Source organism: Petaurus breviceps, unplaced genomic scaffold (genome assembly GCF_028583685.1).
Source record: "Petaurus breviceps papuanus isolate PSGF00001 unplaced genomic scaffold, PetGlider_PUasm1.0 80, whole genome shotgun sequence".
NCBI lineage: Eukaryota > Metazoa > Chordata > Mammalia > Diprotodontia > Petauridae > Petaurus > Petaurus breviceps.
Window position 1 is genome coordinate 3,027,958 of NW_027186540.1, and position 26,650 is coordinate 3,054,607.

A 26,650-nucleotide genomic window follows, 5' to 3' on the forward strand; every position below is an offset into this window, starting at 1 on the left:
TCCCAAAAAAAGTAAGCCCTTTGAAATCGGAGAAGAATCTTTTTTTTTTAATCTTCGTATTCCCAGTACCTAGAACAATACCTCAGAGGTTAGCATAGGATCATAGCCACAGTAGGTGCTTAATAAATATTTATTGAATTTAATTCACTAGAAGATCAGCCAAATACCCTTGATAGCAATCTATTGTACAAAGCTTCCAACAGTGGACTTTCTGAGAGAAGATATTTTTAAGACTAAAACTTCAGGGACCAAGGTCATGCTAAATTAAATCTCCAAATGTAAAGTATGAGATAAAATTGAAGTTCATCTCATTTGCTACCCATCCTGCCACCTCCCCAGGGAAAAAAAATGCTATCCTATAGTCCACAGAAGAAATACTGTTTTGTTTTATTTCCTATATATATTTTTCCTATATATTTATTTCCTATATATTTCCTTTTATGTCCATCTAAACTGGATCCACTCAACACCACCCATAAATACATTGCACTTTCTTGCCATCTTCATAAAGGTTGGTTGAATATAATGAACTAAAAGCTATTTTTTTTAACTTTATAACCAGTATTTCCATTTTGGTCCTGTGCTATGCATTTGAAGGACTTGGCCTTGAGAATTTGGTTTTTAAAAGAATAAACCTTTAAAGGGTACTTAAAATACAATTGAGCTGCCATCATCATTTTCCCAAGTGCTTCCAACAAGTAATTTCCAAACCAGGTAAACGACCTGTGCATGAGAGTCTAAGGTAGAAATCTAAATGAGACAGTGAAATGAACCTCACATTCATCAAGAATTATTAGCACTGGAGAGATCTCTGGCCCCCCAAAAAAAAATCAGTTGAAAGTCACTGCTGTTGCAGATGATGAGATGAATAAATATCACTGCTAAAAACAATATCTGATGTCTTGCTCAGATGTTTAATGGATTTATGTTTTAAGCATGGATAACATGAAATTGCCCTGAGGCTTTTTTCCAAACTTGCTGTCTATTTTTAGGAGGGAATAGATCTCTTTTTGCAAGGCTCATTTGTTAAAAAATGGAGGTAGTTCATCATTTTTGTTTACACATGATTAGAAAAGGAAAATTACAAGCCATACCTACTTTCCTTCTCTCAGCTAGCACAGATCTCCAAGGCCTTGAGGGTAGTAGTAAGAGGACGCAAATAAAATAAATGGAAGAAAATGAGAGAGTAAGATTTTATTTGTTTGTATGTTGTAAATGAAGTTGTCATTCCTAAACCAATCAAATCATGCATTTTTTATGAGAGATTGTAACTTGCAGAGAAGTGAAAATGTTAGACACTAATTAATAAACGTGGCTGGAAAAGCAATTCAGAAACTACCCAAGACTCAGAAGTTAAGTCGTAGAAAGAACATTGGAATATAAAAGTCAGTTTTGCTTCCCTGTTAACTTCATAATGAGACCACTCTATGTTTGGAGTTTCAAGACAAGTATTTGGCTTAAAATTTCCCAAGTTAGTTTTGAATCCATGGGTTTAAAGAGTTCCTTATTGCTTGGCTATTTTTTGGGGGGGGGAGGGAGTTGAGGAGGGTCCAGCTTTAGTTTTGCTCTTAAGTTGGTACTGTTAACATAATATGAAGCAGCTGGGAATAAGTAAGGGATACTACAGACTTCCACTAAATATTTGTCTACGCCATGGTTAGTTTGGAATGGAGTGTTGTTTTAAGTCATCATGTTAACATTCTATTTAACTTTAATTAAAACTAGAAAATATTGTAAGTGAGTTGCTTGGAAAGCTCCCCAAACCACTTTCAGTATTCTTCTATGAAGGAAATAACCAATTTAATTTAAATTCTGGACTTTTTCAGTCTTTGGGATAGAAAATTATGGTGTTACACTCTTAGGCATTGTAACATGAAATATATTTGTTAATCCATAATTTTATATGGCTTTATTGCAAAGTAAATCTGTGTTTTGGGACATGAGAAAGTAAAGAAGTCATTATACCCTTTTGCAGAATATATGGTTAATAAAAAATGTATTCATTGCCATCTGCACTTTTTCCATCCAGGATCTCAAAACACTTTATAAGCCTTTAGATGTCATAAACACCTCACCTCAATGATGCCTATGATTTGCCTCAAATATCAAAGAATGTCAGTAGTAGGAATTAAATCTATAACATATTCCTTACTAACTCCTGTTCTAAGCCCCTATCCTAGAATAATAAACCAATAGCAACAATAACACTTTTTTGTGTGGAGAAGATAATAAGCATTTATTAAGTGCCTACTGTGTTACCCAGACCCTGTGCTAAGTGCTTTACAAAAACCTCATTTGATCCTTGCAACTACTACCCTAGGAGAGAGGTGCTATTATTTTCCCCATTTTACAGTTGAGTAAAGTATGTTAGGTAAAGGAAAAGTGACTTACCTAGGGTCAGATAGGTAGTAAATGCCTGAGGTCAGATTTGAACTCAGATCTTCCTGACTTCAGGCCTAGCACTCTATCTACTTGGCCACCTACCTGCCTCTAATGTACTCTGCATGCATCAGAGTATATACTATTAGGTTTTATAGAGCCAGACCTACATAGAGATGGAATGGTGTTCAAACAATGGGATTTGGGGGACATCTCGAATGTCCATAACCATGAATTTTTGCTCTTGGGGCAAGAGGAGTGAAAGATGCTCTCAGCTAAAAAAAGATATTAAGACAGTAGCCTGAGGTCAGTGGCAGGTAGGTGCCCACCTCAGTAGATAAGGTGGTAGCTTCCTATTGTAACTAATCATTCTTGCTAACTGGATATCAATTGAGCCATGCACAGATTATGTAGAGGCCCTAAAGAGGGCAAGAGAAGGGCAACCCTTACGTGCCAGGCACTGTGCTAATTCCTAAGAATATTGAGAAAGGTAAGAACAATCCCTGCCCTCATTGATCTTGCATCCAAGTGAAGGAGACAACATTTAAATAGCTAGGTACTGCCGAGATCTATGCCAAGAGTAGTCTCAGAAGGGACGGCACTAGCAATCAGCTAGGGAGACCAGAAAAGCCCTCTTGCATGAGGTGGATTAAAGCTGTTTTAGAGGGAGCTAAGAGGCAGAGGTGAGGGGTCAGAGCATGGGAGATAGCTGGTGTGAAAGCACAAAAATGGGCGATGCAGTGTTATGTGCCAGGAATAACAGGCTGCTGGTAACTGGATAAGAGAATGTGTGGAGAGGGGGAAAGTAACGGGAGACTGAGACAGCAGACAGAGGCATTTATAAAATACTTCGAATGTCAAGCTCAGGTCTTTAAGGCCACTGTAACCAATGGAGAAGGGGGTGGAGGACTGACATGGTCAGACCTATACTTCAGAAAAATCACCTTAGCAGCTAAGTGGATGATGGATTTGAGGCATCCCTGAGGCAAAAAGAGATCAGTTAGAAGGCTCCTCTAGTAGTCCAGGCATGAGGCGATGAGGGTGTTTACTAAGGCGGCCATGGATGGCTGTGTGAGTGAATGTAAGTGAAACAAGTATGGTGAATGAGGCTGAGGGATCAACAGTAATACCAAGGTTGAGGGCCTTGGTAACTGGGAGGATGGTGGTACCCTGAGCACTAATAGGTAAACTCAAGAAAGGGTCTGGTTTGGGGAAAAAGATAGTTGTTTTAGATATGTTGAGTTTGAGATGGCTGTGGACATCCAGGTTAAGATGTCCAAAAGGTAGTTGCTGATGAATGACTATAGCTCAGGAGAAAGACTAGGGCTGGATATGTAGATGGAAGAATCATCTGAATAGGGCTGATAATTGAACACTTAGGAGCTGATTAGATCATCAATAAAAATTGTTTGAGGAAAAAAAAAAAGGATCCAGGACAAAGCCTTTGGGGACACCCATAGTTAGTTAAAATGAGATGAATGAGGAACCAACAAAGGGCACGGGGAAGCAATGGTCTTACTAACAGATGATCCAAGAGAGAGTACTATCACAAAAACCTACAGGAAAGAGGATCAGAAAGAAAGAGTGTCAGAGAAGTCAAGAAGGATGAGCTTTGAAAAAGGTCTTTAAATTTAGCAGTTAAGAGACATTCTCCATCTGTGTATCCACTTCTACTCTCCACTACCACTATCTTCCAGTTCACCCCAGACAGCCCTAGCATCATCTCTCCCTCTTAATGCTGTTTGTCAATAAAGATAAACCCTAGGCAGGAGGTGGAACTTCTATCAAGGAAAAAAAACAACAGAAGCAGAAGGTTTGGGGGTCCATTCTGCCCCTGCAAACATAACAGCTATGAGTCTACCAGTTTTCTCTTTTCTCCCTCCCCATCCTCACCACCTTGACTTCCTTCTGTTGTGTCAGGCCAAAGCCAAGACTGTGCTTCGAAGCACAGAAGTTGAAAGATTCTGGGTCTGTGCACTTTAGGCATTCCCAATTCCCCTCCTGGTCTTGGCTTGAGTTGGGTATTACTCAGGATGTTGTTAACTTCCCCAAGGTCCTGGTGGAGAAGCACTGACTTCCCATTGTCAGGCAAACATGTTATTTGAAGGAGATAGGGGTTGCCAATTTAATTGAGAGTGTTAGCTTCACTCTTCTTTGTGTAGATGCATAGCTATTTCCCCAACATCCCATCAAATGAGGGAGTTGGCTCTTGGCACTCTCTAAATTCAGCTCTCTAGGACAAAGCCCCACTTGTCCCAACCTGGCTATAGTTCTTGGACCCATAAAGATTATTGCCCTCAGCATTCAGGTGAAATGATGTCTTACTCTGGAGACTCTGTCAGCACAATGTTGCATAATCTGTCAGACACAGTCATGTAGGGGAGATAGTTTTGCTTAACTCTATCTCCCCCCACGTTTTAAAGAGGTTTGATGGAAGAAGAAACTATATTGGGAAATGACTGTGGTATAAATATTTCTTTAAAGCATTAATAAAACTTAAAAAAAAAGGAAGGGTGCTTAGAAGTTACATCATCAGTGATTCCTTCTTTATAATTAAATATTGCTCCCCTCCTTTTCTTCAGGTACACCCAGAAGGGAAAATACATTAAGTCACTAACACATTCATGTATGAATTCTTTCCTCAGATCATTTTCCTCTTTGATAGGGACACTTGGGAAAATGAAGGGGAATGGAGAGGTACCAAAGATGAAATTCGCCTATTTCACAATTTTTCCTACAGCTGGTCCTATTCATGTGTGTATTCAGTGTTCTTCCATTCATTTTCCCTGGTTACTATGGTTATTTTATCGGCATCCTGTTAGGAAAGAGCAGTCTGTTTGCAGACCCAAAAAAAATCACTTTAAAAGAAAAAAACCTGTTACAGAAACTATCCGTCATCATGGTATGTTGCCAGACTAAGTAAAATGCTAATGGGCAAGACACCAAGGACATAAGTTCACTTGCTGGGAAACCTTTAGTAGAACCTTTTAAGTTTGAAAGCATGACCACTGTATTTATGTACATGAAAGTAAATGCTGGACCCTGTGCCCAAGGCCTAACAGGAGTTACGAAGCAGATCTAATGGAAAACATCTCTCCCTTCCATTCCTTTTCTTGCTTGGTTTTCATGGCCATCTGTGGGGTGATGGTGTTTTGGTGTTTTTGTTTGTGTACTTTGGTTAGAGGTTTTGTTGGTTTGGAGGGAAGGTATGGGGGGGGGCCAGTTTATTTGCTTCAGGACAAGTTCTGCACTCTTTAAACTAGTGACAAGATAAATCACAGCAAGTAAGAAAGACAAGAGGAGAGAGAGAAGCCATCGGCATGTGTAGGTGGGGCCAATATAAACTATATGACCAAACAGAATCATTACAACACTAATGACTTTTGAAAATTATTTGTAAAGCTTATTGGAAGCTTATTTTGAGATGAATAAACCTATGCCAAGAGATTTGAGTAATGGTTTGCTCTGATTGCAAAAGCATACTGTATCTAATCTGAAAATCACTGTGGCCTCATTGGATTGCTCTGGCAGCAACACATGCACTGTAAATGAAGCACTACAAAGTCTGCCTTAGAAATTGGTGCACTGTAACATCTCAACACTCTAGACATGTCATCTAAGGACTAAGTCCTGCATGAAATCAGAATGGTCCTCACCCAATCAGCCTTCCCAAAGAGTCCAGGAGTAATATTTAGAAGTGCATAAAAATGTCACAGGCATGCCTACCACAACACGAGTCTAAGAGGAGGAGAGTTTACGAGCTGAGGGCATCAGAGAAGGCTGCTTGGAGCAGGTGCCATCTGGGCTGGGGTTTGAAGAATGAATGGAATTTCTCTAGGAGGAGGGGGAGGTGAAGAGAGAGACAGACACTGAGGACATTTCAGACATAGGACAAAGGATGAACAAAGAAAGAGAGATAATAAAATCACTTTTATAAAGCAAGTTGTTGACAGGGACAGAATTTGAGTTCCTTTTGAAATGTCCTATTTTAAATAAACATATAATTTGGTTTTATTATGGAATTATATGAAGGTTATGATGGTTATGCCCGTACAATTAGATCCAGAGGAAGAAAGTCATCTCAGATGATGTATGTATTCCCTCACATCTCACTTAGTTTTGTAGTATTCTGTTCCCATGTGATTTTTTATAGTTGTATCGATGATGTTCTCCTCTCCTCATCCAGGGTCGTAACTAGCAATTCTAATTCCCTAGAGGTAATTCAGTTGAAGGACAGGGCCAGAGTGGGGTAAGAGGTCAAAGGGTAAGACCTCAGAGAGAGATATTAAACTTAGGGTGCTGGACAAGGAGTCAAAAGATCTGAGTTTGAATTCTGTCTCTTCCACTTCATGCCTATATGACCTTGGACAATTACATTAACCCCTATGGGCCTCACTTTTCTTATCTGTAAAATAGATATAAATGTTAAAGATTGTTTTAAAAAAGGAAATATTCAATGTCAGAGGAAATGAAGGAAAATATGAAAAGAGATATACTCAGTAGAGAAGAAAATTATATCCCAACCTGGACTTTTATGATTCAAATTGCCTGTCCCTTTGACCCAGCAGTCTTAATACTGGACATATATCCCCAAAACATTTAGAAGGAAAGGTCCCATATATAACAAAACATTTATAATAGTACTTCTTAATAGTGGGCCGGTAGGTAGTACAGTAAATAGAGTGCCATTCTGGAATCAGGAAGACTTGAGTTCAATCTGGCCTCAGACACTGAGCTATCTATGTGACCCTGAGCAAGTAACTTAACCTTTTTGCTTTAGTTTCCTCATCTGTAAAATGAGTTGGAGAGGGAAATGGCAAATCACTCCAGTATCTTTGACCAGAGGTCATGAAGAATCAGACATGACTTAAAAACAACTGAACAGTTTCTTAATAGTAGCAGAAAAAAATAATAACTAGAAACAAACTGGGAGCCCATCAATCAGGGAATGGCCAAACAATTTGTATTAAATATGTGAATGTAATAGGAAGCCATCACATCCTAAGAAACAGGGAATGTGAGGAATTTAGGGGAAAAAACTGGGAAGTTTTCCATGAGCTGATGTTGAATGAAGTAAGCAGAATCAGGAGAACAATGAGTATAATATTGTTGTTGAAAAAACTAAAGGACAGCCACCCTACGACTGTTAATTGCCAAGGCCAATTTCCATCCCAGTGAACAGAGAAATGATGACGCACACATCCCTTTTTTTGCAGAGAGATGGAAGACTACAGGTGTGGAATATTACATGTGCTATCAGGCTATCTATGTTTGGGGCAGATGGTTTTGTGAAGTGATTTTCTTTGTTACAAGGGAAAGTTTGATGGAGATGGAGGAGGAGAAAGTATGTGAGAAGAAATCACTAAGGAGTAAAACAAAATAGTATCAATAAAACTTTTTTTTTTTAACACGCTAGGGTTGGACTTGATGATTTTGAAGGTTGCTTCTAGCCATAAGCATGACTGGGGCTTTCTAAATGTAACACTGTCAGAAACACTATTCTAAGGGATGCTATTGTCCTTGGAAAACAATTCCACAATAAGGAAGTGATGATAACTGGAATGTGTTTTCTCTTTCTTAAGACCAAAATGTTAATTTCCTTGACTTCAGTTCATTAATCTGTAATAATTTATTTTCCCAAGACCGATTTGTGATATTTTGATAGAGTATTGTCACAGTGGGCAGCTAGGTGACACAGTGGGTAGAATGCAGGGCCTGGAGTCAGGAAGACTCATCTTCCTGAGTTCAAATCTGGCCTCAGACACTAGTTATGTGACCCTCGTCAAGTTACTTAACCCTACTAGCCTCAGTTTTCTCATCTGTAAAATTTACTGGAGAAGGAAATGGCAAACCACTTCAGTATCTCCACCAAGAAAACCCAAAATGGGGTCACAAAGAGTCAGAAATGACTGAAACAACTGAACTATAAGAATTATCACAACAGGATAGTGGAGGCAGCTGTGGAATAGTGGATAGAGTGTTGGGAAGCCCTTTGTTCAAAATCTAACCTTAGATATTTACTAATGGTTTGACCTGGACAAGTCACTTAACCTGTTTGCCTCAGTTTCCTCAACTATAAAATGGGGGTGATAATAATAGCACCTACCTCCCGGGGTTATTATAAGGATCAAATGAGACAACATTTATACAAGCACTTAGCAAAATTCCTGGCACATTGTAAACACTATATTAGTAGTGTTTTTTCCTTTCTCAGCACCTTGACAGCAATCTAGGTTTCTTTCTTGATAGTTGTTATAGACTAGAGCAAGGGTGGCCTTGGGGTTAGAGCATGTGGCCTTCTAGGTGTAGCCTTTTGATTGTCCAAGCTTTATAGAACAAATCCTTTTATTAAAGTGATTTGTTCTTTGAAGTTTAGATTCATTCAAAGGTCTGCACTTGAGAACCTAGAGGACCACATGTGGCCTTGAGGCTGCAGGTTCCCCACCGCTGGACTAGAGTAATATAGTCAATCCATATTTTCTATCAACATTTTTTTAAGATAAATTTCAGCCCTGAATGTAACACACTATTTCCCAGAAAAGTGGAGAAAGGGTTAATGTACTGTGCTTTATGTGGTTCTGTTTTTCAATGTATTCCATAGCCACACTTTTCTAAATTCATTCATAATAAGCATTTCTCATTCATGTTCCACACTCCTTGTTTAAGCCCATGCTTCTTTTCCTAATTTCAAGAATAAATAAAACAAAATGTGAGCTTATGTTGTTATTTAGTATGAAAACACAGAACCTAATCATAGCTAATAACTTTAATAAATGCTAGGCTGTGCCCCTTCCTTGTTTAGTATGTGTTTTGTATACAGAAGGTAACATAGACTCAATAACTAGGATGCCAAGTTACAGATGGGTTTGTGGAATGTTATTTGACAGCCGATTAGAGTAATCTGACAGAAATGATGACTTAATCACCATGACAGACTCCAAATTCCCACATAGAATTCCACCCAGATTAATCTAATTTCCCTGCAATATTTTTTTTTGCCAAAAGTAAATGGTTACACTGCTTGTTCCCCACCCCCCACACACATGTCACATGGTTTTGACAAGAATGTAAATAGGTGTAGTTTTTACAGTGGAAAAGCTGATAAAGTCTTTGAAGCTAAAAACTGATGTGTACCTTCATGTACTCTAAGGTTTTTTTTGTTTGTTTGTTTTGCTTTTTTTTTTTTCTCTCCCTCTTTCTGAATATATCTGTGGATGATTAGAAGCTGGATTGAAGATGCCTTCCAGTTACCTGTCTGTGACCAGGCCGGGTTATCCTCAGTGGTCCTCTCTGCCATAGCCTTTTAACTGAGACTTCTTTCAGATTCTTCATGCAAAAAGCTTCTCTCTCTTTGAAGCATTAACTAGACTACTCTATAAGATAGCCAGCAGCAGGAAGTAGCAATCGTTTTTTTCTACATCTGGATCTTTCCATATTTTCTGATTTGGGATAGAGAAGATCCAGAATGACTTTGTGTTCTTCAGAAACTCTTATCTTCCCCCAGTTCTGTTGATAGCAGTTGGGAAAATTAAAGTTTACACGTCCAAGTCAATCCAAAAGTTTTCATTAGTATAGGGCCAGTGACGCAAAAAATATTGATGTGTTGAGGTTGCGTGTGCTCTGTACTCCATTATGAAATTGGCTTCTTGAAAGATGGATGAGAGGCAGCTAGGTGGCACAGTGAATAGAGCACCAGCCCTGGAGTCAGGAGGAGCTAAGTTCAAATTCGGCCTCAGACACTTGACACACTTACTAGCTGTGTGACCTTGGGCAAGTCACTTAACTCCAATTGCCTTGCCTTCCCCCTCCCTCCCCAAAAAAAGATGGATTCAACCTAGCAGTGTGTTTTATCTAGAATGATAATGACTATGTCAGGAGTCAAATAATCAATACTTTTTTTTTCTCTATCTAGTTAACTCAAGGTAAATCTATCTGGCCTTAGACAATTTACTTAACTAGCACATTAACTAACTGCTCATTTTATAGATCCCATGGATCTATTTCGTGCTGTTAACCTTACTGAGATACCTCAAAATATTTCAGCTAATCCTGGCATCATGGAAACATCATTTTATTCTCCCAAAACAATTGTTAGCCTTTTTGGTTATCAATAGGTTTAGAACATTATAGGCAGATTGTCCCTAATAAAAACAGCAAAAAAAAAATGTAGTTTAATTCTAGGTTGCAAGTTCCATTTAGAAGCAGCTGAGATGTTTTTGCATATGATTGAAATTAGGCTGAAGTAATTTAGATTAGTATGTATAAGATGTCCCAAAAGTCTTAGTGAAAAAAGCTTTAAAACTGCATCACTATTTTTTGGGACACTTTATAATCTTTGGTTCCTTATAAACCTATTGGTACATTGGGCATTTTTTTCTGACTTTCAAAAAAGACCCTAGGAAAACCTTAGAAATCATCTAATTCAAGCCCTTTGTTTTACAGTTTTGAAAACTCAGATATAGAGAGATGAAGTGATTTCCTTAAAGTCATATGGGGAATGAGGACCAAAACTAGAATCCAAACCTATGTCTAATGATTCTGAGTGAAGGGCTTCTTCTTACCAGGCTTATTCCTTATATATGCCAATTCCATACTACTACCACTACTGCTACTACTACTACCACTACCACTGCCACTACCACCACCACTGCCACTGCCACTACCACTGCTACTACTACCACTACTGCTACTACCACTACCATAGCCACCACCACCACCACCACCACTACTACTACTACCACTACCACCACCACCACCACTACCACCACCACTGCTGCCACCACCACCACTACTACCACTACTACTACTGCCATTACTGCTACTACTACTACCACTGCCACCACCACCACCACCACCACCACTACTACTACTGCCACTACCACCACCACCACTACCACCACTGCCGCTACCACCACCACTACCACTACCACCACTACTACTACAGACTAATTTTCATATAGCACTTACTATGTTCCAGGCACTGAGTTAAGCACTTTACAATTATTATCTCCTTTGATCCTCACCATAACCCTGGAAATAGGTACTATTTTTATACCCATTTTTGCAGATGAAGAAATTAAGCCAAGCAGATTGAGTGACTTGTCCAGGATCACATAGCTAGTGAGCATCTGAGGCTGAACTGGAACTCAGGTCTTCCTGACTCCAAGCCCAGTGCTCTATCAACTGCATCAACTACCTACCTAGTAAACTCTTTGACCTTAATAACAACAAGTTAGAAAAACTAGACCAGGAGTGGGGAACCTGTGGCCTTGAAGCCACGGAAGGCCACATGTGGCCCAAGGTCACAGGTTCCTCATCCCTGGACTAGATTATAACTTATTTATTTCTGCAATTAAAGTGAAAAAAAATAATTTTTAAAAGACTAAGGAAGAAATCAATATATTGAGGCTTCATGCTTGGAAAAACATAACTGAGGCAGTTTTTTAGATAACTATATCACAATTGAGTTTAAGAGTTTAAGCTACATGTTCATTTCAGGTAAAAGATTTTTACCCTTAATTGACTAAATTTATCATTGCCCTTAGCCCCTGTAGGTGCAGCTTCTGTGAAGGCAGAGGACCATACCCAGAAAAACCATGAACCCAGACTATGGCTATGTCTCCATGATAACACTTGGTTTCACTGATTTTTAATATATTGAATTCTCTAGTTGTTGAATCACAAAGTTTCTACATACTTCATAGGTGTAATTCAGATAAAGATATCTTAACTAGCTTGCTATCGGGTACTTCCCCCAGACCTCTATAAAGAGAAAAGAAAAAAGAGACCTTGGGAGCCCATTATTCAATATTTTCTATATCCTTGAACCTACTCTAGTTTCTTTATAGCCCTACCTTTGTAGAGTGGGAGAGTGAAGCAGTAACTGGGTCAGTTTGGAATAGGACAATAAGGCAGATGGTGGTAATCATTTACCTGGAAATAAATGCCTGCTCACAGCCTTGTGGTATATGATTGTTAGAGTGGCTTTTTTTTTTTCTGACAGAATATGAGAGCCTTCATTTGAGGAGATGTGGGTGGCTTCTCAAATGAAACCTCTTTTTACCATCTGTAATCTTCAAGAAATCTTCAGAAAGCAAAGGGTCATTAAAAATTATAATCATTTCATAACTTCTGTGGTTTAACTGTGAAAGTCTAATTAACTCCCTCTACCTACCTGCTTTATTTTTCCTCATTATCGAGTATGCTTTTATTTTCTTATGCAGGGCACACTTCTTTTGTGAATTCACTTCATTTTTCCCCTCCTTTTATCTTTAAATATTTTATGGGCAGTGAGTTTATAATATGTTTCATCACGGCTTCTTCCTCAAGGGGTTAGGATGGGTTTAATAATGAGATGCATTCCAGTGACTGTGTAAAACCCATTTCAGGTTATAAATGGCATGTTTGATTGAATCTCATGTTAAAGGTGGTTAACTTATCAATCAGTGATGGCCAGGGTTAAACAAGTTTCAACATGAGTGGTTCTGTGTGTAAGAAACCAACGTCATCACTCTTCTTTCCCCTAGGCCCCATATCATCTCTGCCCATGTTAACACTGGCTAGTCAAACTAAGAATTTTTACAGAAAACTGTTATGCATCATAGGCCTATTGCTGTGCCCAAGAATGAGGCCCATTGATTTGGAGTAATCACAATTCGTTTCCATAATGGGAATCCTGGGTAGGGAAGCACAGTGGAAAGTAGCATTCTGTTCCTTAGTATAGTACAGGTTGCTGCTACATGTATTTAGAGAAAGAGGTTGTCAAACAGTGTAATCAGTTTTAACAAGTTGTCCCTGTAGACCTTGGTTTCCCCTCTCCAGGATTTTGTTCTCACCTCTCTTTTACTTCCATTCCCATCAGTTAGAACAGATTTCCAATACCCTGAATGTAACATTAACATCCTCACAATTGAGAAATACCAAGTTATTTCTTAATTTGGACCTGGAAAGAAGAAATTTGCTAGTAGGTCATCTTCTAATCCAGGACATGTCAGTCTTTTAATATTAGTGGTACAGTGACCAAATTTGTCCTCAGATACTTCCTAGCTTTTTGATCCTGGCCAAACCACTTAACCACCTTCTGCTTCAGTTTTCTCATCTACAAAATGGGGATAATAATTGGCCCCCTTTCTCCCAGGGTCTCTGTGGGGATAAAATATTAGTAAAATGCTTTACAAACTTTAAAGTCCTACAGAAATGCTAACTATTTTAATTATTATTATTATTTATGGAGGAATAAAGTAGTGACTCTCCACCACCTCCATGCTCCAGGTTAAAGTAGACATTATTTCTCCAAGATTTTTACATTGGGTTTTATAAGTCTTCAGCTGTAAGACCCAGCTATAAGCTTTGTTGTGGTTGGTTTTTTCCCCCACCACAATTTCTAGAGATTCAGAGAGACAACAGCCACTATTTCCTGAGCCATACTCTTCTCTTTCTACCACTTTTAAACAATGCCTTTTTCCTCCTGTGTCCTAGGCTGGATGACTGGAAATACCCCTTGTCATCCACTTCCTGATACAGATTTGAAGAGGGATATCATTGCTATGATGGAAGAAATGTTGGAAGGTAGAGGTTGTGTCTTCCTGACTCATGGAAGGCAGAGGGTATGGCCCATTGCTACCATTGCCAATTCCCTAGGACTCTGGAAGTTCCTTTGGAAGGGTTAGGTTAAACCCAAGCTAGTATTTTAGTAATATCGGTCCTACTTTATTGCTGGCATGAAACACCTATCCATAAAAATATCTCTCAAGTTTTCATGAGATTTATTCCTTTTTTTCCAAAAAGAAATCTCCTCATACCATTTTCTATCCCTTCCCTTGGGTTGAAACTTCAACCAAAGGTCATTGCCCATTATTCCATATTGGGCAAAGAGTAGCATTGATTCATCCCTAGGCATTTCTTCTAAGACATGCCCTGTGTAAGGAAGGTGGGGGTTATGGAAAGAGTACAGTATTGGGGGTCAGAACACATGTTTTGAATTCTTCCTCTGTTACTTTATCTGCACAACCTTGGACAAGTTATTTAATCATCCTGGAGTGCAGATTCTTCACCTAAAACATGGAGTTGGACTCATTGTTCTCTAAGGGCCCTTCCATTTCTGAATCCTATGACCTTTTAGAGTTACTTGGAATGTTAAACCAGAGTTCTTTCACCTAGTATAAGTTTCCCCATCTCCTCCCTGACACTTATTTCCAAATTTTGAGGGTCATAAGATTTTGTAGAAGTGAAAATGAGAGAATCAGAACCGCTGCCCTATGTTATTTTAATCTTACCTGACATTTTACACCCTGTAGTGATTACAAATCTGTAACAAGTGAATGATGGTTCACTTAGAATAGTATTTATGGAGCATCTTTTCTCAAGGGGGTCACAGTGTTTCCCAGATGTTCTCTAAGTCATCTGCATAATATGTCTGCAGTGGGGTTGTCACACATCCTGTGAAGTCCAAGCTAGTCTGTGTGTATAATGTTTCAGAATGTGTGGCAATAGCTACATTTGCATTATCACATTCCACTTATGGATTGTTGTTGTGTTCAGATCATGACTGATTCTTTGCGATCCCATTTGGGGTTTTCTTGTCAGAGATACTGGAATGATTTGCTATTTGTTTCTCTAGATCACTTTACAGATGAGGAAACTGAGGCAATTAGGGTTAAGTGACTTGCCCAGGATCACACAGCTGTTGTTTGAGGTCAGATTTGAACTCTGATCCTCCTCACTTCAGGCCTGGCAGTATATAGTTGCCCACCTATGCACTTATGGATGGTTCTTACTCTTATGGAGTTTTTCTTGACCAAAACCAAAAAAATCTCTAAGTCTAAACCTCTTCTGGGCCCCACAAAACAAGTAGAATCCAGTTCATCCTTAAACTCTTTACCCCCTAAATCAAGCCCTCATTGTCCTATACCCTAGATCGGGGGTGAGGAACCTGTGGCCCTCTAGGTCCTCAAAGTGCATCATCCCATTGACAGACTTCTATGTTTGGATTCCATCAAAGGGCCACACTTGAGGACCTAGACAGGTCACATGTGGTCTCAAGGTGGGTTCCCCACCCCTGCCATAAATCAGTAGTGTTGAACTCAAATAGAAACTGGCAGCCACTAAATTATACATAATGATCTCTGTGTGTCACATATTGGCTTAATTTTAAAATATTATATAATCTGTATTTTATCATATTTTTATTTACTTGGTTCAGTATTTCCCAGTTTCATTTTAATCTGGTTCCAGTAGTACTGAGGAATGTTGAGGGCTATACCTCTGACCTAAGATATTGCGATGGCCTTTAATTAGTTTCTTGTTACATGTTAGTTACATGCACTTTTTCCTTTCTCCAATCTATTCAAAAGACAATTGCTAAAAAGAATATTCCTAAGGCATAGAGCTGACAATGTCACTGTTCTGCCTGGTCACTGGCTGCTCTCCAGGGCTGGTTCCAGCTTCTGACATTACTCCCCCTCATACAGCTTGTATTACAGCCAAAGTGAACTATTTGCTTTTCTCGGGACTTAGGTCTAAGTGTTCCATCTGCATACATGTGCCCAAGCCACCCTCTAGGAACACTCCCTCCCTCCCTCTGCCTTTCAGAATTTATTTTCTTTAATATGTTGTATTCCAGAGTTGGCCTCAGAGTTAGGAAAACTTAGATCCAAACCCTGCTTTTTATGCACACTCTCTAAGAGTAAACTGTGGGATAGTTAAGGGAGATTCCTCACAAGTAGTTCCCTAAGACAGTGAAATGATAGGTCCTAAAAAAAAAGCCTAAACAACAAAATCTCACCAATAGAATGTAAGCTTCCTGAGGGCAGGAGCTCTTTTGGGGGTTTTCGTTTTTTGCATTGTTTTGGTTGCACCTGGGAGAGGCACAATTATCTCTGCTTCCCCAGAACTCCTGTCCTCCCTTAATAAATATCCAAAAATTAAAAATACAATGTGGAGGATGTGAATATGAGATTTTGTATAAATAAAGATTATTTGAAACTCTGACAGTCCAGTATTTAAAATCTTGCTTGCATTTTGTGCTCTGTACAAGATTAGAAATGTTACAATGCATAAATTATTGATGGTTCACTCATTTGATACTTAACTAGGCACTGCTGTGTAGCTTTTTACATTGTATAACTAGTTAACTTTCATCTTTGTGTCTCATTTCCTGAAGCAGTTTGCAGGTAACTTGAGAACAGAAAGTGTATCTTTGTATTATATATCTTATATTATGTGTTATCTTATATATAGGGCATATATAATATCTAATGTATATAATGCATAATGTATGTATCTATACATATGAACATATATGTGAGGGCATCAGTGAAGCAGTGGATGGAGTACTGGGCCTGGAGTCAGGCTGCCTCATCTTCCTGAGTTCAAATGTGGCCTCAGACTAGCTGTGTGACCCTGGGCAAGTCACTTGACACTGTTGGACTCAGCTTCCTCATCTGTAAAATGAGCTGGAGAAAGAAATGACAAACCACTCCAGTATCTCTGCCAGGAAAACTCCAAATGGAGTCACAGTCAGACATGACTGAAAAAAAGCCTGAACAACAATGATATTTATGTGTATATGCATACATACTACATATATATGTAAATATATAAAATGCACACATATACATCTTTGTATTCCCCCATGCTGCCTGGGGCAGTGGTATACATTTAATGCGCACTCACATGTTTGCTGAACAAATGAATGAAGAGGGAATATTATTTAAACCTTCCATCACAATATCTTTGTTCAGAACCTAAGAGCACACCACCTCTTGGAATCCGGGAGACCCTATGAGAGCATCCACTCTTCCCTCTCCCCCGTGTGCTTTCAAGACCTCCGATAGGCATTAGGCACACATGGCCTGGGCAGACTGATAATAATTTCACATCATTTAAATGCCTGAGCCAAATACCATTCCCCTTTCATTTAAATTAGATAAAACCCAGAGATGTGGCATGCAAGTGATGGGAGTCCACTGGGGAAATTAAAGGTTCAAAGAGAACGGGACCCATTACAATCAAAGCAGTTAGCACAGCCAGTGACTCCATCTACCCTGTAGCTTGTATGTTCCTTAGGGTACAGTGAAAAATGAAACAGAAGGGCTTCTGCAAGTAGTCTGAGGAATTTATTTTAATTGGGATAGAGGTAGCATTCTGTATTTGGAGTGAATGCACAATGGTGTGATTCAGCTTGCTAACGAATTGAGCCCAAAGTGCTATGTGGGAAAAGACAGAAAATTCCACCCTTCCACCGTGGAAAATTCACATATTTCCCTCCTGTCCCTAAATACAGATTTAAGGTGACTGTAGGTTCATTTCTTGGCCCTAGTTGTTTGCATGCTGTTTTGTATTTGGCCTCTTTAAAAAAGAGGGGGGAGAGTTTAAATGATAGCACATGAATTTGTCAAGTACCGATCCCTCAAATTGGTCACCCAAATAGCCATGATCATAGAGACAAGAAAAATGCATTCAGTGGACAATTAGGATGGTTAGAGGCAAAACAAATTACATTCAGATTCATACTAGTCTTTGGGGCCCAGTGAATTAAGAAAATTCAATTCATGGCTATAAAATACTATGCTAATGTTTGACTTGCATGTTTATATGGTTATTGAGGCATTATTTTAACTTTGTAGCTTCTAGGACATTAAATATTGATCATGCACCCTCATAACCTCAATGCTATTCAAACTTCGTGGTGTCAGATGACATTTTTTTTTTCAGTTGTCCAACCTACCTTTACTTTCTTTCATTTGTATTTTTAGATGCATCATCCCATTCAGATGAAACCTGCAGATAGTGAAAAGTCAAATGGTAAGTGGTGATTGCTTATCTTATTAAATAATAATAACCAGGTCTTTATTTTTATTATTTTTTAAAAAGTGAGGGCAAGTAGGATGAAGCCAGTTCCAAATATCCTTTTCTGTGTAAAAAGATGAGAACTATTTCAGAAAATAGTTCTGTGGCTGTCAGGTCTGAAGAAATGATGACATGATCTGTTGTCCCATTTATCTCTCATGTAAAGATGTGTGGAAGATGTTACAAGAAATAGTTTTCTTTCTCTCTCCATTTGGGGCTTGCCCTGGGTCATGCCCCATTGGCATTTAGCTTTTGCTGATCTTTCCCTTTAGCGTAGGTGGAGAGAAAGAAGCAAAAACACTTGTTACTCTGCCAAAAGAAGTAAGCATGAAGGCGGGGGACTGCCCATTAAGAGTTAAACTGAATTTTTTCCCCTTTTCACTTATTCCTTGGTTAGAGTGTTTTTTTAATTCAGGTGGCCTAAATCATACAACAATGAGCAAAAGATATTTGCATCAGGGTTCATTCAGGATTCAGATTACTGATTAAATAAACTTATACAAAACATAAAATATGCAATTGACAAGGTCCATGAAATCAATGGAATCTGTCCCTTTTGGAGCTGGGAGAGCTGATGGCCATGTTTCCCTGTTTGGTGTTTTTACTCCTATTTTAGCAAAGCTTTGTCCTCATTTTTATTTTTTTTAATGTGCTGAAATATATGTTAAAGGAATCTTCTACCTTCTTAGACCACAGAGCTTCTCAAGTCCCACAAGGCTGCCATAATAATCAGCACTGTTTCCTTCCAACAGGCATTTTTGCACCTCATTAATTAGTAATCAGGGCAGAAGCCATGCACTTAGAGATCTACATATCTGCAAATGTAAATTATGATTGGGCTCTAAATCTCTCCACAAGGTATTTTTTTTTTTTGCTAATTGTAGTGCATCCCATTTTCTGGTTTCTCCACAGACTAAAGTTTTGAAGAAAATAAGAACTTGCCAAATTTTTCTGGAATAGACTATGGTCTGGCTTTTTGTTAGAGATCTTGCAGGTTATCCTGTTGCTTTCCCATGCAATCTGACTCCCTTCTACCTGCCCTGAAAAGCCTCTACCCAGAAAAGACCTATTGCCTAGACATGCCTCCAGCCTCATCATTAATACAGAAGCTGGACATTGGGCTAATTGTCTAGAAATCTCTTTAATATTCAAACTGTATAACTCAAGAACATTTTTTTTTTGTTTCTCAGTAGAGTATACATTTCTCTCATTAAAAGAAACAACGTTGGGTTAAGGGAAGAATTCACCTTAGCTTAGTATAGTACATCTTGTAATCTTTAGATTCTTTGGGCTCAAAAACCTTGGTTTAAACCCTGGTTCTCCCACTTGCTACCTCTTTGTTCTTGGGCAAATCGCTTAACTTCTCTGGACCTGAGTTTCCTTAGGTGTAAAATTGAAGTTTGTGCTAGATAGCCACTAAAGTCAGAGATTTAAAAAGTATATGATCCTATGACCTCCTTACCTTCTCAGGAGAGAACCTATAGAATGGTAACCTATAGAATTAAAGTAATTATCAGGAATAATTAGACCATATTCAAATAATTGAAGTCAATATGGGATTTTTGCTCCTATTTCTGAATTTTTCATTTCACTTTGCTTATGGTAGATGAAGTTATAAACTGTTTTTACTATTCTAATCATCATGCTATATTTCTCTTATTTCAAGGCGTTTTTGTCAGGTATGCACAGTAACTTGTGCAAAATAAGCATATGAATGAATGGATGAATGAATGAATGGGCATTCTCCAGAAGCTGGTCCTTCTAGATTTTTCCTACTCAAGTCATGATAGAGATTTGCATGTATAATACTCATAGGCATCAAAACGTTTGGTTGAACCAGTTCTGCCTTTGGACGTATAGACCCAATTCTGATTTTCAGGTTGACATTCTAGAGAGTTGAAGAATGTGACTAAGCTGAAGGTTGCTTTTAAAAGATGACAGCTCTTCATTTTAGTAGCCTTTCAAAAGTAGAAGGATCAGAAGCATCCTATGTTGCATTGACATGGGCGGGTTTTTCTTCTTTCTTTAAAGTTAGTAAGGAAATGGTGAAATATATAATTTCCTAAAGCTTGTGATAAAAAGCCGACCCCTCCCTCATCCCCCACCTCCAGCCTTTACAAGGTGCTTTTGACAGGTAAGCATAGTTTTAGAAAGCTCAAAGAGCCCAAGGATTTCTTTGGATCAGATGCTCTAAATAGCTCCTATAGTTGTGAAAGAAATATAACAAGCTCTAATTGCAGTGTTATTGAGTTTGCTGACATTTATGGATGGCACAAAAGACTCATCACAGTAAGACATTGGCTGTCTTCATTATCAACATGCTTAGATTCCTGAAACTCAGTATTTGCACAGAACAAGAGCGCTCCTAATCACAGATTAATTAGTGATGGACAAATGAAATAAAGAAAAATAATTACTCCTTGAGCCTTCATCTATCTATACAATCCAACATAAAATGAACCTCTGTTTATCCTAACAATGTTGACTTGCCCAAGTTTTGCACCCTACAGCTCACATTCCATTAAATATATTTCAAAAATGTTCACAGCTTTGTGTAGGGCCTCAAATTGCCTTTGAATTAAGCTTGGGCCACTATAAGATTTATGAAAAGTTACAGATTTCTTTATTTCATCTTTTCCCCACTTGCTTCTATGATTCCATGTGTCAAACAAATTCCCATTGTCGTGACAAGGGGTAAAGTACTAGTTAACATATAGTAAATGCTATTCTTCCTAATTCTTTTGCTCCTTTCAGAGTCAGATAAACATCATATCAATATTCAGGTTTGACAGTGTTTGTTTGGACAGAGTTTAAGACCTGTGGAGCTTTCTTTTCTCCTTTTGTGCAATTAATCCAAAAAAAGCTAAATGAAGATGCTACACATAGCGTCAGTGAATTAGGGCTTTAGATGGGGAATAAAAATATTGTGCCATGTGAGGATCTCTTTTTTTCTGATTTTTCCTTCTACTAACATCAATTATGAAAGACAAAAAAAGTTTTGTCGCTTTGGAAATGTTGATGGAATTAGACTTCGAGTCTGGGTATAAGTGGAAAAAAATAAGGGCATACCTTGTGAAAGCAAAATCAGTTTTTTCCTTATGGATTCCTTCTCTTTGTTATATTAGCTGACTCTCAATGTTGCTAACTGGAATGCGAAGCCCCCTGCTGAAATGAGGGATGGGAGAGGGAGAGGAGAGAGAGAAAGGGACACTATATAGATATGAATATGGGTACACCCTGGTGTGTGTGTGTGTGTGTTTGTGTGTATTCTCTTAACTCTGTAGACAGAGCACAAATCCATCCTGCTTTAACCCACCAACCTCACCACTTGTCTGAGGCTCTTAAGGCATAGATTCCAGAAATGCCATTTAAGCCCACTATCTCTTGTCTTGAGGCCTCCAAAATCCCTACTGTCCCTGCTTGAAGTTCACAGCCAGCTGTAGCAAAGATAACTAAATATTATCAACTCAGTAAGGAGACCTACAAAGGCTCCATTTTGAAAAGGGAAGAATCACAGGACATTTCCAACCCGTGACTTTCTGATTCACTGAAAGATGAAGAAATAATTTTGAAATTCAAAGTAGAGAGACTCACAGATTTGGAGGCAGTAATTAAATGCCATATGTTAGCACTAACACACAGAAAAGTTGTTAATTAATTCAGTCAGCCCTGAATCCAGGTGTGACTTTGACAGATTGTACACCAGGGTGTTAGCAGACTTACAATTAGAGATAAAAAAAGATTTTTTTTTCCCTGACAAAAAAAAAATAACCTTTTATACTTAAACAATTAACCCTTTCTCTATTTGTTTCATGGAAGGGATGATATATTTACAAATGTCATTGGCAAACACTGCCAGATTTATATTAGTTGACTAATATTTTTACTGTATTTGAAAGTGCTTTTTTGGTCATTCATTTTTAATCCTTGAAGGAAGGGAACTCATCCAAAAAGTATAGTTGCAGTGTTATTAACTGTATTTGTCAAAAAATATCTACAGAAATTCCCAAGAAAAATGTATGTTATACCTCAGAAAGAAATGTTTGTGGCAAATAAGGAATTCTTTTCTTAAGTAAAATTTATAGAATACAACAACACAGACATTTATTAAGTGCTATGTACTAAGGTCTGGGAATATAAAGGCCAAAAAAAGCCCCCATCCTCAGGGAGCTGACAGTTCAATGGGAGAAATGAACATGTGAATAATTAAACACATGTATACAAAGTAGATAGAAGATTATATCAGAGAGGTAGCAGTAGTGGTAGAGAGGGGAGGGGAGGGGATGGGGAAAGGCTTCCTGAAGAAGGGGATTAGAGGAGAATGTAGGTCTAATTTTCCCTATTTTGTTGCCAACCCAAATATGTCCTTGTTGTACCTCAAGAACGAGAGAGAGGGGGCAGCTAGGTGGCACAGTGAATAGAGCACCAGCCCTGGAGTCAGGAGGAGCTGAGTTCAAATTTGACCTCAGACACTTAACACTTACTAGCTGTGTGACCTTGGGCAAGTCACTTAAACCCAACTGCTTTGCCTTCCCCACTCCAAAAAGATTAAAAAAAAAAAAAGAACTAGATAGAGGCTACAGCGGGTGACAGACCCCTGTTTCCAGAATGTTATGTACATTAAGGAAAATAATAGTGCAAGGAACAGAAAGGAAATTATTCCAAAGAACTTCTTTCAGATAGCATATTAAGTAAAAGCTGTTTTAAATAGACTATGCACAGTTTTCAGTTTTATTTGGCATAGTGGGGGAAGGTCTTGATTTTCTCCCATCTAAATTAATTCTAGAATTTAAGAGACATCCTCTTACTTCTCTGGCTTAGCACAGGGCCTGGCATAGAGTAGGTACTTAATAAATGTTTATTGAGGGGTGGCTAGGTGGCACAGTGAATAGAGCACTGGCCCTGGAGTCAGGAGGACCTGCGTTCAGATCCGTCCTCAGATACTTAACACAAAAAACCAGCCGTGTGACCTTGGGCAAGTCATAACCCCAATTGCCCTCCAAAAAAAATTGTTTATTGACTCTTATTGACCCTCTCCCCTCTGCACACCTCACTCTTCCTCTCTTCATTGATTTATGTGTGTTAGGGTGGGAAAAGAGAAGTAACAACATCAGTTTACCAGGTTGGTGCCTGCTGGGACTGATGATTATATATACATATGCATCATATATAATACATGTGTGTGTGTCTTTCACCATTTATAAAGTCTTCATATTATCTCATGGTTATAGTAGAAAGAGTCCTGGTTCCCAAGTAAGATAGCTAACATTTATATAGCTCTTAGTATTTGGCAGACGCTGCTAAGCATGGTTGGTCCTCACAACAGCCTTGGGAGGCAGGTGCCATTTCTATTCCCACTTTACAATTGAGGAAACCGAAGTAGACAGAGGGTAAGTGACTTTTCCAGAGTCTCACAGCTTGTAAGTGTCTGACACTGGATGTGAACTCACATCTTCCTGAGGATAGAGCACCAGACCTGAAGTCCCAGCTAGGTGGGTTTAAATTCTGGCTCTGCTACATACTACTTTTATGATGTGGACAAGTCAATTCTCTTTGAACCACAGTTTCTTCTCCTCTAGAAGGAGGGGAATCTGGGCTCGGTGATTTCTATAGTTCCTTCCAGATCTAAATCTGCGGTCCTAAAAAACAGCCTTGTGAAGTTACATAATTTATTCATCCACATTTTACAGAGGAGAATTGAATTAGCAAAATTTCTGAAGCTTAGATTTTTGGTAGCTAGCAACAAGCAAACAGAAATCAAAAACTAGAACACCTTGCTTTATTCTTAAAACAATTTCCATTTTCTGGTTATTCAACTTGGGAAGAGGGGAAAAGTCTTTACTTTCTTCAGCTATACTCAGGAGCTACATGTTTAATTTAGTATAAAATCACCCTCAAGCAAGAAATCTACAAATTGTTTTAGCTAAGTGACATAATTATAGGTTTACAAAAATCAGTTGGGAATGTATCATTCACTGTTGTAAAGAAATTAGAAACAAATTCTTCTGGATTTGAGCAAGGGGTGAGGCATTGTCTCTAAATTATTCCAGAGGCAGGTTCTTGCTTTCTTGGAGTTTCAGGACAGGAGAAGAAACAGCAAGTATGGCTATACCTGGAAGGTTTTTCCTTCCCCATTTCTCTTATTTTAACTGTTTCCTTCTTTTCTCTCATCCCCACAAATAATCTATAACCATTTAGTTGAAAAGGATCAAATTGTATTGCCCATTTGCTTGGAGAATTCATTAATCCCAGGTCACATATGACTATTATTACTTTGCCGGTCAGAAGACTTGCTGAAGACTGTTTGTTAGGGGTGGAGTGTCCCAAACTACTTCCGTAATTTATGCTGACTGTTTGTAATCTGCCAATCTCCTAACTGCCACCACCACAGTTTGTAGTGAATAATCAACAATCAGTTTTTACTAGAAGCAGATCATAATGTGAAATCTTCCATCAACCAGAGAGGTTGCTGTCCAGAAAGACACTCAAAGAAAGCAAGTGATCTGTCCCAGATCTCACATCCAGGAACTAGCAGAGTTGAAATTGAGACCCTCTCAAAACGCCGGTCTTTTGGCTCTAGTGATCTCTGCAATAAGCCAGGCTGCTTCTCAAATAAAAATAATGAAGGTGGTCTCTGTTCAGCAGACCCAGTAGGACAAATGCAAATAAAAATACCAAGCAAGTATATAAAAACATGTATATAATCAGTTATGACTTTATACAAGAAAGTTGAATATCAGTGAAGTTTAAATACAGATGTCTAAATGACCTGATTTATTAGAACTCTTCCTTATATTAGTGTTTATTATCTGTCCTTTGAGTTTCTGGGAAATGTATCTCAGTGAAACAGTATTTCCCTTGGGGTTATATAATCTTGGAATCAGGAAGACCCAAGTTCAAATCTAGTCTCAGACAGTGAAAGATATATAAGGACATGAAACTGATATCAAAGGCCCCTAGCATTCTGTCCTTTAATGTCATTGAGGGTCCTAATGATCTAGTCCAATAAACCTCAATGTTCCAAAGGAGGTAAACAAAGGATTTGGAGGTCAGTACAGGAAACTAAAGTGATCCCAAGGTGACACTAAGCGGGGCTACTGACTCCACCCATAAGTGCAGGAGTAGAGTAGAGTCTGGCTCTGACCCAAAGAACAAATTCAAAATTTAAAGCTGGAGAAGTGAATAAATAAAAGAATGCAGCGACAAGTATAAAACATTATAGATCTGGAGATGCCCAATAATCCAGCGTAGAAAAAGATAACTTCATAATAATTGTAAGCAGTGACTCAAGGGGGAAAAATGGATTTTTCCACAAGGATTACATGAATGCCTAGAATAAAGGAAACAAAAGCTTGGGTTTTTTTTTTCTTTTTTAATGAGATAATAACTCTGGCAGAAGAACTGAAATAAGAACAAACAGATTAGAAGAGAAAGCTTGTAAACATTACCAAAGTAACAGAATATCAGAATAGACCAAACAAGTCAATGACTCTTTAAGAGAGCAAGAAATATTAGAATTCAAAGGAATGATAAAATATAAGAAAGTGTAAGATATCAGATATAAAAAATGACTGACCTAGAAAACAAGCCAAAGAGAGATAATTTAAGAATCTCTGGACTCCCTGAAAACCATGATTTTTTTTTTAAGAATAAAGCTCAGACACTATATTTTAAGACATCATAAGTGACAATTTCTTAGTTCCACTAAAACTAGAGGTTAAAATGAAGCTAGACCGAATCTACCAATTATCTCCTGAAAGAAACCTCAAAACAAAGTCTTATATACACCCCCTCCCCAGTAAATGTAGCCAAAATCCAGACTCCACATAAGAGAAAAAATATTGCCAACATCCAGAAAGAGTTCAGATAGCAAGGAACCACTTTCAGGATTACATGAGATCTAAAGATCTGGCAGCTTCTGCTCTAAAGTAGATGAGATCTAAAAATATAATATTCCAAACGGCAAAAGATACAGGCCTACCACCAAGAATGGCTTACCCAGAAACACAGGAAAAAATTCTCAAAGCAGGGAGAAAATGGATCTTTAATGGAATAGAGGACTTCCATGTATTTCTGGTAAGGAAACCAGAACTGAATAGCAACTCTGGAATACAAACTCAAGAGTTCAGAGGAACCTAGAAAGATAAATGTGTTTGAGCAATGGCAAGGAGTTGAGTGATGCTATAATACTAAAATTCTAGTGGGGGAGAAAAAAACAAGTGTCCCTTCTATCTTCAAATAAGACATTCTAAACTAGAAAAATGGGGATTCTAGAGCTGTCATAGGAGAAAGAGAAGGGAGGGGGAAATGAAGACATTGCTGTAGAAAAGAGGAAGAAGGGGATGAAACTTCCTAGTTCTCATAATTGAAATGCATGAGAAGAATATTCATAAATATTACGATAAGGGAGTGGGCATCAGAT

At 38.4% G+C, this 26,650-nt stretch overlaps 1 protein-coding gene across 40 annotated transcripts in view; it reads left to right on the top strand.

Moving 5' to 3' along the window:
- Positions 1 to 26,650, top strand: part of LOC138175978 (CUGBP Elav-like family member 2) — a 697,415-nt gene that overhangs the window by 581,793 nt on the left and 88,972 nt on the right. For all 40 annotated transcript variants that reach the window (XM_069106622.1, XM_069106621.1, XM_069106593.1 and 37 more), the window contains one exon: positions 18,135 to 18,183. In XM_069106622.1, the coding sequence (XP_068962723.1) occupies positions 18,135 to 18,183 (49 nt within the window). The remainder of the gene's footprint in view (positions 1 to 18,134; positions 18,184 to 26,650) is intronic.